The sequence below is a fragment of the Sciurus vulgaris genome, assembly GCF_902686455.1.
Source record: "Sciurus vulgaris genome assembly, chromosome: 5".
NCBI lineage: Eukaryota > Metazoa > Chordata > Mammalia > Rodentia > Sciuridae > Sciurus > Sciurus vulgaris.
Window position 1 is genome coordinate 157014486 of NC_136465.1, and position 13989 is coordinate 157028474.

Here is a 13989-nt window from a genome sequence, read left to right on the forward strand (position 1 = left end):
AGGACCTCAAGTTCAAAGCCAGCCTCAGCAAAAACAAAACACTAAGCAACTCAGTGAGACCCTTTCTCTAAATAAAGCACAAAATAAGGCTGGGGGTGTGACTCAGTGGTGGAGTGTCCCTGAGTTTAATCCCCAGTATTCCCCAAGCCCCCCAAAAGAATTCATGACCCAAATATGAAGTGAATTAGAATATGACATGATTTTGAGACTGGTCTGAGTAAAAACAATCCATTTGATCTTTGTGCTAAGGAATTTATTCTTCGTGGGTCATAAGATTATGACATTTACCCTTTGTGAAAGATATTTGGTCTTAAGGAAGTGAACAATCCGTATGCAGTTATAATAATTTAGGTATTATTTATTGATTTTCAACTTAGAGATAAAATAAGGAAGGACACTATGGAGACAGAACAGAACTTAAATGTTATCAACTTTGAAAACAGACTGGCAAAGAAAAAGAAGGGAGTAGACACTTTTAGATCTGAAAGTATGACATCAAGAGACTTTATATTTGGTGAACTAGAAAGAAAGGTTTTAGAACATTGGTGATATATAAAAATAGGGGCACTAAAGATGTAACTATAAAAATTTTGAAGTCAAAGGAGTGTTTGTGCAAGTAATACCTTATAGGTTACAGAAGAAAGTCAATGAGTTTTCTGAAACTGATAATTTAGGAAAAGGTGCTATAAGGGAATTATTTTAGGAGCTGGTACTAAACACTAGAACTAAAATACAATTGGTTAAAAATACTTTGCCTCTGGAGAGATTTTTATTTTTTATAATATAAATGTATGGAGAAAATAAGCATCTCATTAAAAGATACAACATGTTAAATTGGATTATTTTCATAAATGTAAATATAATTCAACATTAGAAGATCTATTAAACTAAATTACTATGTTAACTGATTAGAAGAGAAAAACATTCATCCTCTTGAATAAATGCAGAAAAATTCAATAAAATTCAACCACTCATGAGTCTAAAACTAAGAATTAAAGGAAATTTCCTTAATTGGAAAAAGTGAGGAAAAAGCCTACTGCACTTATACTCAGTATTCAAATGCTACGCTGTCCCCTTTAAAAGCAGAAGCAAAAATGTTGTCACCACTTTGGTTCAAAATTGTTCTGGAATTCCTGCCTTGCACAGTATTATAGGGAAAATAATTTTTTAAAAAAATTTATTTTTATTGTAAACAAATGGGATACATGTCGTTTCTGTTTGTACATGGAGTAACATCATAACATTTGCATAAACATACATTTACATAGGGTAATGATGTTTAATTCATTCTGTTATTTTTTCCTCTCCCCCACCCCTCCCACTCCTCTTTTCCCTCTATACAGTCCCTCCTTCCTCCATTCTTGCCCCCCTCCTACCCTCCATTATGTGTCATCATCCGCTTCTCAGTGAGATCATTTGCCTTTTGGATTTTTGAGATTGGCTTATCTCACTTAGCATGATATTCTCCAATTTCATCCATTTGCCTGCAAATGTCATAATTTTATTATTCTCTATAGCTGAGTAATATTCCATTTCTTTATCCATTCATCAATTGAAGGACATCTAGGTTGGTTCCACAGTCTGGCTATTGTGAATTGAGTAGCTATGAACATTGATGTGGCTGTATCTCTGTAGTATGCTGATTTTAAGTCCTTTGGGTATAGGCTGAGGAGTGGGATAGCTGCGTCAAATGGTGGTTCCATTCCAAGTTTTCTAAAGAACCTCCACACTGCTTTCCAGAGTGGCTGCACTAATTTGCAGCCCCACCAGCAATGTATGAGTGTAACTTTTTCCCCACATCCTCTCCAACACCTATTGTTGCTTGTATTCTTCATAATCACCATTCGAATTGGGGTGAGATGGAATCTTAGGGTAGTTTTGATTTGCATTTCTCTTATTACTAAAGATGTTGAACATTTTTTCATATATTTGTTGATTGCTTGTAGATCTTCTTCTGTGAAGTGTCTGTTCATATCCTTAGCCCATTTGTTGATTGGGTTATTTGTATTCTTTGTGTAGAGTTTTTTGAGTTCTTTATATATTCTGGAAATTAGTGCTCTATCTGAGTATGAGTGGCAAAGATTTTCTCCCACTCTGTAGGCTCTCTCTTCGCATTGCTGATTGTTTCCTTTGCTGAGAGAAAGGTATTTAGTTTGAATCTATCCCAGTTATTGATTCTGGCTTTTATTTCTTGTGCTATGGGGGTCCTGTTAAGGAAGTCTGATCCTAAGCCAACAAGGTGAAGATTTGGACCTACTTTTTCTTCTATAAGATGCAAGGTCTCTGGTCTGATTTCGAGGTCCTTGATCCACTGTGAGTTGATTTTTGTGCAGGGTGAGAGATAGGGGTTTAGTTTCATTCTGTTGCATGGATTTCCAGTTTTGCCAGCACCATTTGTTGAAGAGGCTATCTTTTCTCCATTGCATATTTTTGGCCCCTTTGTCTAGTATGAGAAAATTGTATTTATTTGGGTTTGTGTCTGTGCCCTCTATTCTGTACCATTGATCTACATGTCTATTTTGGTGCCATTACCATGCCATTTTTGTTACTATTGCTTTGTAGTATTGTTGAAGTTCTGGTATTGCGATACCCCCTGCTTCATTCTTCCTGCTAAGGATTGTTTTAGCTATTCTGGGTTTCTTATTCTTCCAGATGAATTTCACGATTGCTTGCTCTATTTCTGTAAGGTACATCATTGGGATTTTAATTGGAATTGCATTGAATCTGTATAGCATTTTGGGTAGTATGGCCATTTTGGCAATATTAATTCTGCCTATCCAAGAACATGGGAAATCTTTCCATCTTCTAAGGTCTTCCTCAATTTCTTTCTTCAATGTTTTGTAGTTTTCATTGTAGAGAACTTTTACCTCTTTGGTTAGATTGATGCCCAAGTATTTTATTTTTTTTGAGGCTATTGCAAATGGAGTTGTCTTCCTCATTTCCCTTTCAGCTGTTTTGTCCCTTGTGTATAAAAATGCTTTAGATTTATGTGTGTTGATTTTATAGCCTGCTATTTCTCTGAATTCATTGATGAGGTCTAGAAGTTTTCTGGAGGAGTTTTTTGGATCCTCTAAATAAAGAATCATGTCATCAGCAAATAGTGACAGCTTAAGTTCCTCTTTTCCTATTTGTATCCCTTTAATTTCTTTAGTGTGCCTAATTGCTTTGGCTAGAGTTTCAAGGGCAGTGTTGAATAGAAGTGGTGAAAGAGGACATTCCTGTCTTGTTCCAGTTTCTAAAGGGAATGGTTTCAGTTTTTCTCCATTAAGAATGATGTTGGCCATGGGCTTAGCATAAATAGCCTTTACAATGTTCAGGTATGTTCCTACTATCCCTATTTTTTCTAGTGTTTTGAGCATGAAGGGGAGTTGTATTTTGTCAAATACTTTTTCTGCGTCAATTGAAATAACCATATAATTCTTATCCTTAAGTCTATTGACATGATGGATTACATTTATTGATTTACAGATGTTAAACCATCCTTGCATTCCAGGGATGAACCCCACTTGATCGTGGTGCACGATTTTCTTAATATGCTTTTGGATATGGTTGCCAATATTTTGTTAAGAACCTTTCCATCTATATTCATCAAGGATATTGGCCTAAAATTTTCTTTCCTTGATTTGTCTTTGCCTGGTTTGGGTATGAGGGTGATATTAGCTTCATAGAATGAGTTTGGTAGGGTACCCTCTTTTTCTATTTCCTGGAATACTTTGAGAAGTATTGGAATAAGATCTTCTTTGAAGGTCTTGTAGAACTCTGCTGAGAATCTGTCTGGTCGTGGGCTTTTCTTGGATGGCTGGTTTTTAATGGCTTCTTCTATTTCATTGCTTGAGATTGATCTGTTTAAATTGTGTATGTCCTCCTGGTTCAGTTTGGGAGGAGCATATGTCTCTAGAAATTTGTCAATGTCTTCGGTAGATTCTATTTTGTTGGAATACAGATTTTCAAAGTAGCTTCTAATTATGTATCTCAGTCGTGTCTGTTGTGATATTTCCTTTTTCATCATGAATTTTAGTAATTTGAGTTTTCTCTCTCTTTCTCTTTGTTAGTGTGGCTAAGGGTTTGTCTATTTTGTCTATTTTGCTTACTTTCTCAAAGAACCAACTTTTAGTTTTGTCAATTTTTTGAATTGTTTCTTTTGTTTCAATTTCATTGATTTCAGCTCTGATTTTACTGATTTCCTGCCTTCTACTACTTTTGCTATTATTCTGTTCTTTTTCTAGGGCTTTGAGCTGTAATGTTAGGCCATTTAGTTGTTGACTTTTCATTCTTTTCTGGAATGTGCTCCATGCAATGAATTTTCCTCTTAGTACCGCTTTCATAGTGTCCCAGAGATTTTGATATGTTGTATCGTCATTCTCATTGACCTCTAAGAATTTTTTTATCTCCTCCCTGATGTTTTCTGTTATCCATGTTTCATTCAATAGCATATTATTTAGTATCCAGGTGTTGGAGTAATTTCTGTTTTTTATTTTGTCCTTGATTTCTACTCTCAGTCCATTATGATCTAATAGAACACAAGGCAGTATCTCTATTTTTTTGCATTTCCTAAGGGCTGCTTTGTGGCATAACATATGGTCTATTTTCGAGAAGGTTCCATGTGCTGCTGAGAAGAAAGTGAATCCTCTCATTGATGGATGGACTATTCTATATATGTCTATTAAGTCTAGGTTATTGATTGTGTTATTGAGTTCTATGGTTTCTTTGTTTAGTTTTTGTTTGGAAGTTCTATCCAGTGGTGACAGCAGTGTGTTAAAGTCACCCAGAATTATTGTGTTGTGGTCTATGTGATTCCTGAAATTGAGAAGGAATTTTTTGATGTACAGGGATGCACCATTGTTTGGGGCATAAATATTTACTATCGTTATGTCTTCCTGATTTATGGTTCCCTTGAGCAGTATGAAATGTCCTTCTTTATCCCTTCTGACTAATTTTGGCTTGAAGTCTACTTTATCTGGTACAAGGATGGAAACCCCCACTTTTTAGTGAGTCCATATGCGTAGTAGGTTTTTCCCCATTCTTTTACCTTTAGTCTGTAGATGTCTTTTTCTATGAGATGAGTCTCTTGCAGGCAGCATATTGTTGGGTCTTTCTTTTTAATCCATTCTGCCAGTCTATGTCTTTTGATTGATGAGTTTAGGCCATTATGTTTAGGGTTATTGTTGAGATATGATTTGTATTCCCAGTCACTTGGCTTATTTTTGGTTTTTGATTTGGCTTGGTTTCTCCTTTGAGTGGTTTTTCTCTAAGGTAGTTCCTCCCTTTGCTGACCTACATTGTTGTTTTTCATTTCCTCCTCATGGAATATTTTGTTGAGAACATTCTGTAGTGCAGGCTTTCTATTTGTAAATTCTTTTAACTTTTTTTTATCATGAAAGGAATTTATTTCATCTTCAAATCTGAAGGTTATTTTTGCTGGGTATAGGATTCTTGGTTGGCAACCATGTTCTTTCAGAGCTTGAAATATGTCCTTCCAGGTCCTTCTAGCTTTTAGAGTCTGGGTTGAGAACTCGGCTGCTATCCGTATTGGTCTTCCCCTATATGTAATCTGATGCTTTTCTCTAGCAGCCTTCAAAATCCTATCTTTATTTTGAATGGTAGGCATTTTCATTATAATGTGCCTTGGTGTGTATCTGTTGTGATTTTGCACATTTGGTGTTCTGTAAGCCTCTTGTATTTGATTTTCCATTTAATTCTTCAGGCTTGGGAAGTTTTCTGATATTATTTCATTGAATAGGTTGTTCATTCTTTTGGTTTGTATATCTGTGCCTTCCTCAATCCCAATAATTCTTAAATTTGGCCTTTTCATGATGTCCCATAGTTCTTGGAGAGTCTGTTCATGATTTCTTACCATCTTCTCTGTTTTGGCAACTTTATTTTCAAGATTAAATATTTTGTCTTCATTGTCTGAGGGTCTGTCTTCCAAGTGGTCTAGTCTTTTGGTGATGCTTTCCATTGAGTTTTTAATTCGGTTTATTGTTTTTTTCATTTCAAGGATTTCCATTTTTTTTTTTTTTTTTTTTTTGAGGATCTCTATCTCTTTGTTGAAATGATCTTTTGCTTCCTGCAGGTGCTCTTTCAGCTTATTGGTATTATCATTCATGGCCTGCATTTGCTCTCTTATTTCATCCTTTGCTTCACGAATCATCTTAATCATGTATGATCTGAAGTCCTTTTCTGATATTTCTTCTAACATACTGTCATTGGATTCTATTACTATAGAATCTAGATTTGTTTGGATCATTTTCTTCCCTTGTTTTTTCATGTTTTTCATGTATCTTCCCCTCTAGCAGTGCAGATCTGGGGTATTGCAGATTTCCCCCTATAGGCTTATAGTGGCCCTATAGGTTTCCAAAACCCTTTCTTTAAGGGGAGATCAACATTAGCAGTGCCCAATTCAGACACTATGCAATCCTAGACCAAATAGCCCCTATGAGGACAATAACAAAATTGTCATAATAAACAAAATGAGTTAAAATATTATCTTCAGTAAAACAAACAGATTTACAATAAGGTCTGCAGTTTCTAATGGAGGACAAAGAGGATGCAGAGGGATGTAGAATGTGGCTGTTAATGTGATAAGAAAAGATTATACAGAAGTTCTAGATAATAGAAAGGGTGAAAGTGTAATCAAAAGAAATCGGATGTTAGCATGCAAAAAAGGGAGAAAGAGACTCTGAGGGAACAGGTAAACAAAAGGAAAAGAGAGCAAGAAAAGTAAAGAAATAAAAACTCAAATTTTTTCTATGAGGAGAAAAAAGAAAATCTACAGTATAACTGTCATATAGTAATGAAACCTCCCAGTGTTCAGTAGCCTGATGCATGAGAGGTGGGAAAAGAAATTTTTAAAAATAAGGATTACAGGAATAGGCAAGAAAATAATCTGTCATTAATTATGGCTTATTCACATATCTAATTCCCCAAAACTATACATAGTAAGAACTGATGGGTATAAGATTTTATTTCTGTGTTAAACACAATACATTTAAAAAATATTATGTTTAGCTATAAAGTATGTAAAACATCAAGGGATTAATCTATCAAAAGTTACAAAACAAAAAATTACTAAGTTTTATTGAAAAAAACAGGAAACAGAGGTAGATAAGAATGCTCAGTATTGGTAAGATGCCAGGAAGATTTTCTAAACATGATTTATAAACAATGTAGTTTTGGGACTGGGTTGTGGCTCAGTGGCAGACCCCTTGCCTGGCCACGTGTGAGACACTGGGTTAGATTATTTGCACCACACAAAAATTAATAAATAAAATAAAGGTATTATGTCCATCTACAACTAGAAAATACTTTTTAAAAAAATGTACTTTCAGTAACAATTCATCAGGTTTTATTTTATAGAATTTAACAAGCTGATGCTAAACTTTATATAGAAAAACAAAAGCCAAAATTGGTTAAAAAAAACACCTGAAAAAGAACTACCTCATAATTCCACTTAAAGTTAATTTAGGTACTAAATATTCCTAGCAGCCTTATTCATAACAGCAAAGACAAAAATAAATTTAGAAATAAAACAAATAAATTAAAACAAATTGAGAAAGAACCCCCCATGAATATCAACAATAGAATAGATAAATTACAGTATATTCATTTAAAGGAATAACATGTGATAATGAAAAATCAATGAATTATAGCTATATTTATGATCCTGAATAAAGTTTAAAGCATAATGTTTAATGGGAAAAAATAAATATATGTAATTTCTCTCCTAGAGAAATCCTCAAAAGATAAAATTAACAACACATTATTTATTATATGATATATAATATCCGCATTTAAAAGGTAAAGGACAGCTATGGTAAAATTAACACAAAATTTTGGATAGTGGTTATTTCTAGGAGATGGATTCAGACGGAGAGGGAAATTTGGATTAGAAGATTTACAAAGTACTCCAAAAGTACACAGTACTCCAAAAGAATATTTTGTTGGATGTTCAGTACATGTAAATTCATTTTATTATTCAAGAAAACATGCATAGGCCACTACCTATAGAAGATCCTATTAGTCTCTATTATTTTCCTCCCTAGAGACAACTTCTATTGTAATCAAATAAATTTATATATAACATATTAAATATATGTAATATATATTACATATATAAGTCATATATATATAACATATATATGTATATATATGACAGAGAAATAGAAAACCTTCAAATTTATAAAAATGCTATCATAGTCCACATGTATCTGGAACCTGGTTTCTTAACTCTGTGTATGTCTTCAAGATTTCTCTATAACCAGTTGTAATGTGCCCATTTTAAAGAAGCGACTCAGAAAATCAAAAGCCCAGAGAGCCCCAAGGCACAGAGAGATTCAAGTTCATACAATGCAGGGTGGTACTGCTGTAATTTGAAATGAAGCTCTACCCTTTTATTTTCTTCCTCATAGATCTAATTCATTCCTTATAAATGAAATCAAACGAATTGGTCTTGTTAATTTTCAAAGTTTCCTTCTCTTGAAACTATAAAACTACCATAATCATTTTTGAGTGAGACTTTGTACACATATGAGTTTTTAGTTTTATGAGAGCCTACAACATTGCTTTTCCAAAAAGCTGCAAACACAAATAGAATATGAATATTCTAGTTTCTTTAAATTATAACTAGTTCTTACTATTTTCAGATTTTAGTGTCTGTGTGAAATGCATTTCATCACAATTTGCATGACCCTGATTTTTAGTAAGGCTACATTTTTTTTTTTTTTTGTCATTTGTCTTTACTTTTCTCTGAATTGCCTGTTGCATTTGTGTGTGTGTGTGTGTGTGTGTGTGTGTGTGTGACTAGCCTACTGACATTTGATTACTTAACACTTTCTTAGTAGTTGGTTCAAGGTATTTTGATATATTAGAGAAAAAATAATTCATATGTGCTCTTAATATCTTTTCTCAGTCTGTGGTTTGTCAGTAGACATTGTGTTTGAAATCTCTGAAATCTTTTAAAATTAAAAGATTTTTAATTGAACATATGCTTATGTGTCAGTCTGTCCCTTCTAAGTTCTGCATTTTTTTCTGATGTGGTTGTTTTTCAAGAAAAGCATAACACTGTATTATTTTTAAAAACCCTGTTTTTTACTTTCAGATAACTACCAAGTTGACTTTCAGAATTTCTGTACAGCTTTGTACCAAAATGATGACATCTATGACAACAAAGATGCTAGAACAAAGATTCAGACCAAAGTAGATATCACATGGATCCTTCTCCTGCGCTACTACATACACCTGCAAAGAATCAATAACTTGAGCAAATTGCTAGGTATTGTTTCAATGTGTTAAAAAAAAAAAAAAAAAAAAAAAAAAAAAAAAAAAAGAACACATTCCTTTCTGGTTCCTGTTTAGGTCATGTTTGTTATTTAGAACTATAAAATTCCTCTTCCCTCCCTCCCTCCCTACTTCCTTCCTTCCTTCTTTTCTGCCCAGGCTGGCCTTGAACTTGTGATCCTCCCACCTCAGCCTTCCCTCCTGAGTAGCTGAGATTATAGGCATGTACCATCATGCCTAGCTACCTGGCGTGAGTGAACTCTTATCAGAAGATAAAAACTTCAGGGATACTTAACCTGGAATTCATGGACCTTTAGACAGAAAGTATTACAATGTAATTGGTTTCCTTAGAAATTCTATATATTTTATTTCACCGTGATATAGAAACATCCTGAGGCTTCCCAAGAATGCCAGAATGGTCCATGGCTCAAGATGGTTTGGAAACAAAGATCACAGTGTGAGAGTTGATGAAGGTTTGGCTTTAGGGAGAGAGTATGCCAATATCCAGTATGCAAAAAGGAAGAAATGCATAGCTTACAATGTGGGATTTAACTCTAGAACCTTGCTGTTCTTGTTCAATTTTCTTTTTGAATCACTGTTTACAGAATATCTAGAAAAACTGGTAAAATCTGCTTCACATCAGTCCCTCTTGTGCTTTTGTAACAATGTGTCTCATCTCTGCCCATGATGTTAGTCCTACAGTGTTGCTGAGCACAAACAGATAGGACAGTTTGACCCATGCCAAGGCCCAGCAGTGGGGAAGTCAGCAGGGAAGATAATTTGAATTACAGAGTGACTGAACACATTTATCAGGAGTTAGTGCTCAGAAAGGTGACAGGGCTAAAAGTTTCATCGTGATGGGGCCTAGAGCAATGTAAGTGCAGAGAGGAAAGATGGGACAGCAGGCAGTGCAGCCAGCCCTGGTTGGCGCCCTGCCCCATAGCAGCCTAGCTCACTGAGTTCACCTGTGGACACTTCCCAAATCAAACACCCACATTTTGCCACTTTTCTGCTCTGGGCTTTCTTGGAAGCTCCAGGACAGCCTGGGGTGTCAGATATTCCACATACCCAGGAGGAACTTTCAACTAATGAGGTCAGGAATGGCTAGACAAACTATTTGAGCTTCTGTCTCCCATTGGGACTATTCCTCTTGGTTTTTCAGGAGGCCTCAGGAGGACCGAATCCTCACTGCCCATAGCTGTAACCCATTAATTTATCATTCATTTATTCACCTTTATTAGCTCCATCTCCCCCTGTCCCAGTTGGCCCATTTCCCCACTTGAGTTCTTTAAGATCATTTTTCAAATAAACCACCTACAAACAAATTCTTCCTGTAGGCTCTGTTTGAGAAGAACACGCCCCCCACCAAAAAAAAAAAAAAAAAAAAAAAAAAACAGAGAGAATAAATGGCACTATTGTTATTACTTAGCACTGGAAGCAATATCCACATATGCTTCTGAAATTTTCTTTCCTTAGGTGATTGGCAGCCTCTAGCTGGTGGGGGGATGTCGGAGAGGGGAGCTTCTTACTTGGCAACAGTAGAAATGGAACCAAGCCCAGTGAGTGTGAACAAGCAGGCCAGACTTTAGCTGGGGTGGGGGTTCACCTGGAGGAGAAAGGGAACAGCACTACTTGAGAGAGGAATCAGACTGGCCCCTCAACAGAAGAAGCAGGACAAGCTTGTATTCTTGTGTGGGGTTGCAGGGTGGGCTATAGCCTGGGAATTTCTCCACTGATCGTGGGCACAGTTTCAGAAGATGTTCTTCTTCTTGTGCAAACATCCTGGCTTTGGGCTGTTGCAGCTGCTGAGGGGGCACATGTGTGGGGGTGGATGAGAACGCATACTGTGCTTTGAATCAGTAGCAGGTAAAGGGCCCAAGAGGTTGTACAACTTCTATCCTTCTGGGTTTCCAACAGCTTCATTCTCACATCTGGTCTATTCTTGGAGACATTATGGCAAAGGCAACCTGGCTTTTATGATGCACCTGGTCTCTATGGTGGATAGATTGTTTGGGAGAGAGGGTGGGGGTTGGGGGGAACACACATTGCACTTTTAATGGGTAATGATTATGAGTTAGGCCTCAGGAATGCATCTGCCTTTGTCACCATGATGGTTCCTGACCACGTCAGGGATATATAGAACAGTGGTCAGCAAACAAACCAACACTATCAAGACCATTCTGTTTCCTAACATGAGCCTAATTTAAGTATTTTTCTTCCTTAAGCATCTGCAAAACCAGTATCTGGAATTTCCTTGCCAGATGATACGCTTCTCACATCCGTTTACAACTCTGAACTGATTTTACGCCAAAAAGAAATGCATTTTTTTCTTAAAAAGTACTTACAGCTATATTCTTCTTCTTGTATTGATGAATTCCCCAAAGAACTTTTTCTAGGATTGGAAAACCCACTTCTTTCAGAGAAAGTCTTATATGACACGTCAGCCAAGGTAAGGTTTTAAAACGTTAGATATCTGTGATATTTCAGACTTATTAGAGTTATCCTCACATCTGGAAGAAGCACATTAACCCCTGTCTTTGCACAGAGATCTCCGTTTCCCTCAGAGTTTTAGGGAACATTCATTTTTGTTTCACTATTTAGATAGGCCAAACATATAGCCTGGATTTTCAGGATAGTTCACATTTCAAATGTTCTGTCTTCTTGTTCCCATAAACCTTGATATTTTCTCAGACTTTTCTACATTCCTGCACAAAACATCTCTCAGGCAGCCATTTTGCAGAAGTAACACAAATTTCAAAATTGTCACTCTGTAGTCAGAGTTTCTAAATTTATACTTAATTTCTGAACCTTTGTTTTAAATGTATAATAAAAACAATTCAGGATATGTACTCTTTACAGTTGTGAATGTGAATAGATAATAGAGGTAGAAATTTTAAATAAAAGTTAGAAGATTTTTTTATTTGGGGAAGTTATTATTAAATTAGTTCAGCGGTAGAGCACCTGCCTAGTACGCATGAGGCCCTGGGTTCAATCTCCAGTACCACAAAAGCAAAATAAAAGCAAGTAAACTGTTGAAAAGATATAAAAAGGGGAATAAGAATGAAGCAGTTTTTGAACTTAGGATCACACCTAGGATCTTAAATAGTAGTAATTTGAATATTTGACCAAGCAATCAAAATGGATGAATTACCAGATATTAAAAAGGAGTTTTGTTTAAAAATAGGACTATGTGCCTAAAATTTAGTATTCAACAAACAATACAATACACTAGAGCAACTCTTAGTTGGTAAAGGCAGAAAGGATGGAGAAGACGTGGTTCCTGTACATAGTCTTGGTATGGGAGTAAAGAAACAGACATAAAATTAGACCAAAAGAAAATTAAACTATTTCAGAGATGCTTTTTAGGAAAAAAGTGTCAGAAAGAATGTGAAACCTGAAACATGTTAGTATATAGGGTTGATTGGACAAGAACAGAGGAAAAGGAGTTATCTGAGAGAGAGAAGATAGAGCAGTGGTAACAAGGGGAAGGAGAAGATAGCTGTAGAAGATAATTGTTTCAGTGAAGTTGAAAACAACAACAACAACAACAACAACAATTTGATGATCCTTTGGAGATGGAAAGCAAAGAAGATGGACTGGCAGAGCCTATTCTGCCACTGGAACCTCTGCTCACTGGAGCATGGTAACACCATCAGTAGCTCTAAGGGAGGCAGGAGGACCATCACCTCCGTGGAGGAAGCTGGTGCTTTCTGCTTCGTAGACTCATCTGAGATTCTAGCAGAAAAACCCAAGTGGACACAGCATGTCCATTATATATTTGTGAAACTAACAAATTGATTTACTTGTACAGAGTTCTTTCAAAACCAGAAAAATTCTCCTTTATTTTGAATTCTCTCTACTTCAATTTTTGCCACCTAGCTCTTTATTTTTACAGTTATAGACTTTTCTATATCAGACACATCCATGTTTCTGTGGCTAACTATCCTAGAGCAGTGATCTGAAAATGTGGCTCATTCCAGAGTGAGAACCCTCGCACATCTTATTCTACTAGAATGTAGCAACTGTATGTTTTGGGTAGATAATAATATTTTTTTAAATCACCCTTTTGGACATTCTTGCCCTTCTACTCAAGAGAGTCAGATGATTTATTTAATAAATTATGAGTTGAAGAAAATTGTGGTAAAACTCATTAAGGAATTTTTAAGACTTCAGTTAAAGAAATGATTCCCAATTGGGATTATGGAGTTGTCTCCAGGGCAATGTCTTAGAATCACATGGAAAGATTTCCCAAATAACTTTCCCTCCCTTCCTGTATTCTGAACTTTTGTGGCATGCTTGGTACTCAGCACCCACATTTCTGCCCAGATTCTCAATCATTTAAAAATAAGAGAAAAGAATAAGATGGATCAGGACTTAAAAATACCTGCCTTATGGTCATGAAGTTAACATTGTAGGGTGAAGTTTATATACACTACTGAATTCATTACTTTCAAATAATGAATACCAAAGTAGGAAGATTTATCAATCCAGTCCTATATTATCGGGTCATTATAGGCCCCTATAGAAACTGTGCCCTGTGGGCACAGGCCCCTTAAAAATCTGTTGCATGAAGAAACACAGAGAATGTTCACTCCCTGTAAAAATTCACTTTTCCTAAATTTACCCATCAAATAACTATCCACTAGGGAGAGGAGTGAGTAAGGAAGCAGACAGGTCAGGAATCTAGGTTAATGTCTCACCCCCTCCCAAGGA

General features: G+C 35.8%; 1 protein-coding gene across 1 annotated transcript in view; it reads left to right on the top strand.

Moving 5' to 3' along the window:
- CFAP54 (cilia and flagella associated protein 54) overlaps positions 1-13989 on the top strand; it is a gene marked incomplete at its 5' end in the record, with an annotated part of 326512 nt that overhangs the window by 258106 nt on the left and 54417 nt on the right. The window contains 2 exon segments of the mRNA XM_079142877.1: positions 9098-9271; positions 11502-11725. Of these exon segments, the coding sequence (XP_078999003.1) occupies positions 9098-9271; positions 11502-11725 (398 nt within the window).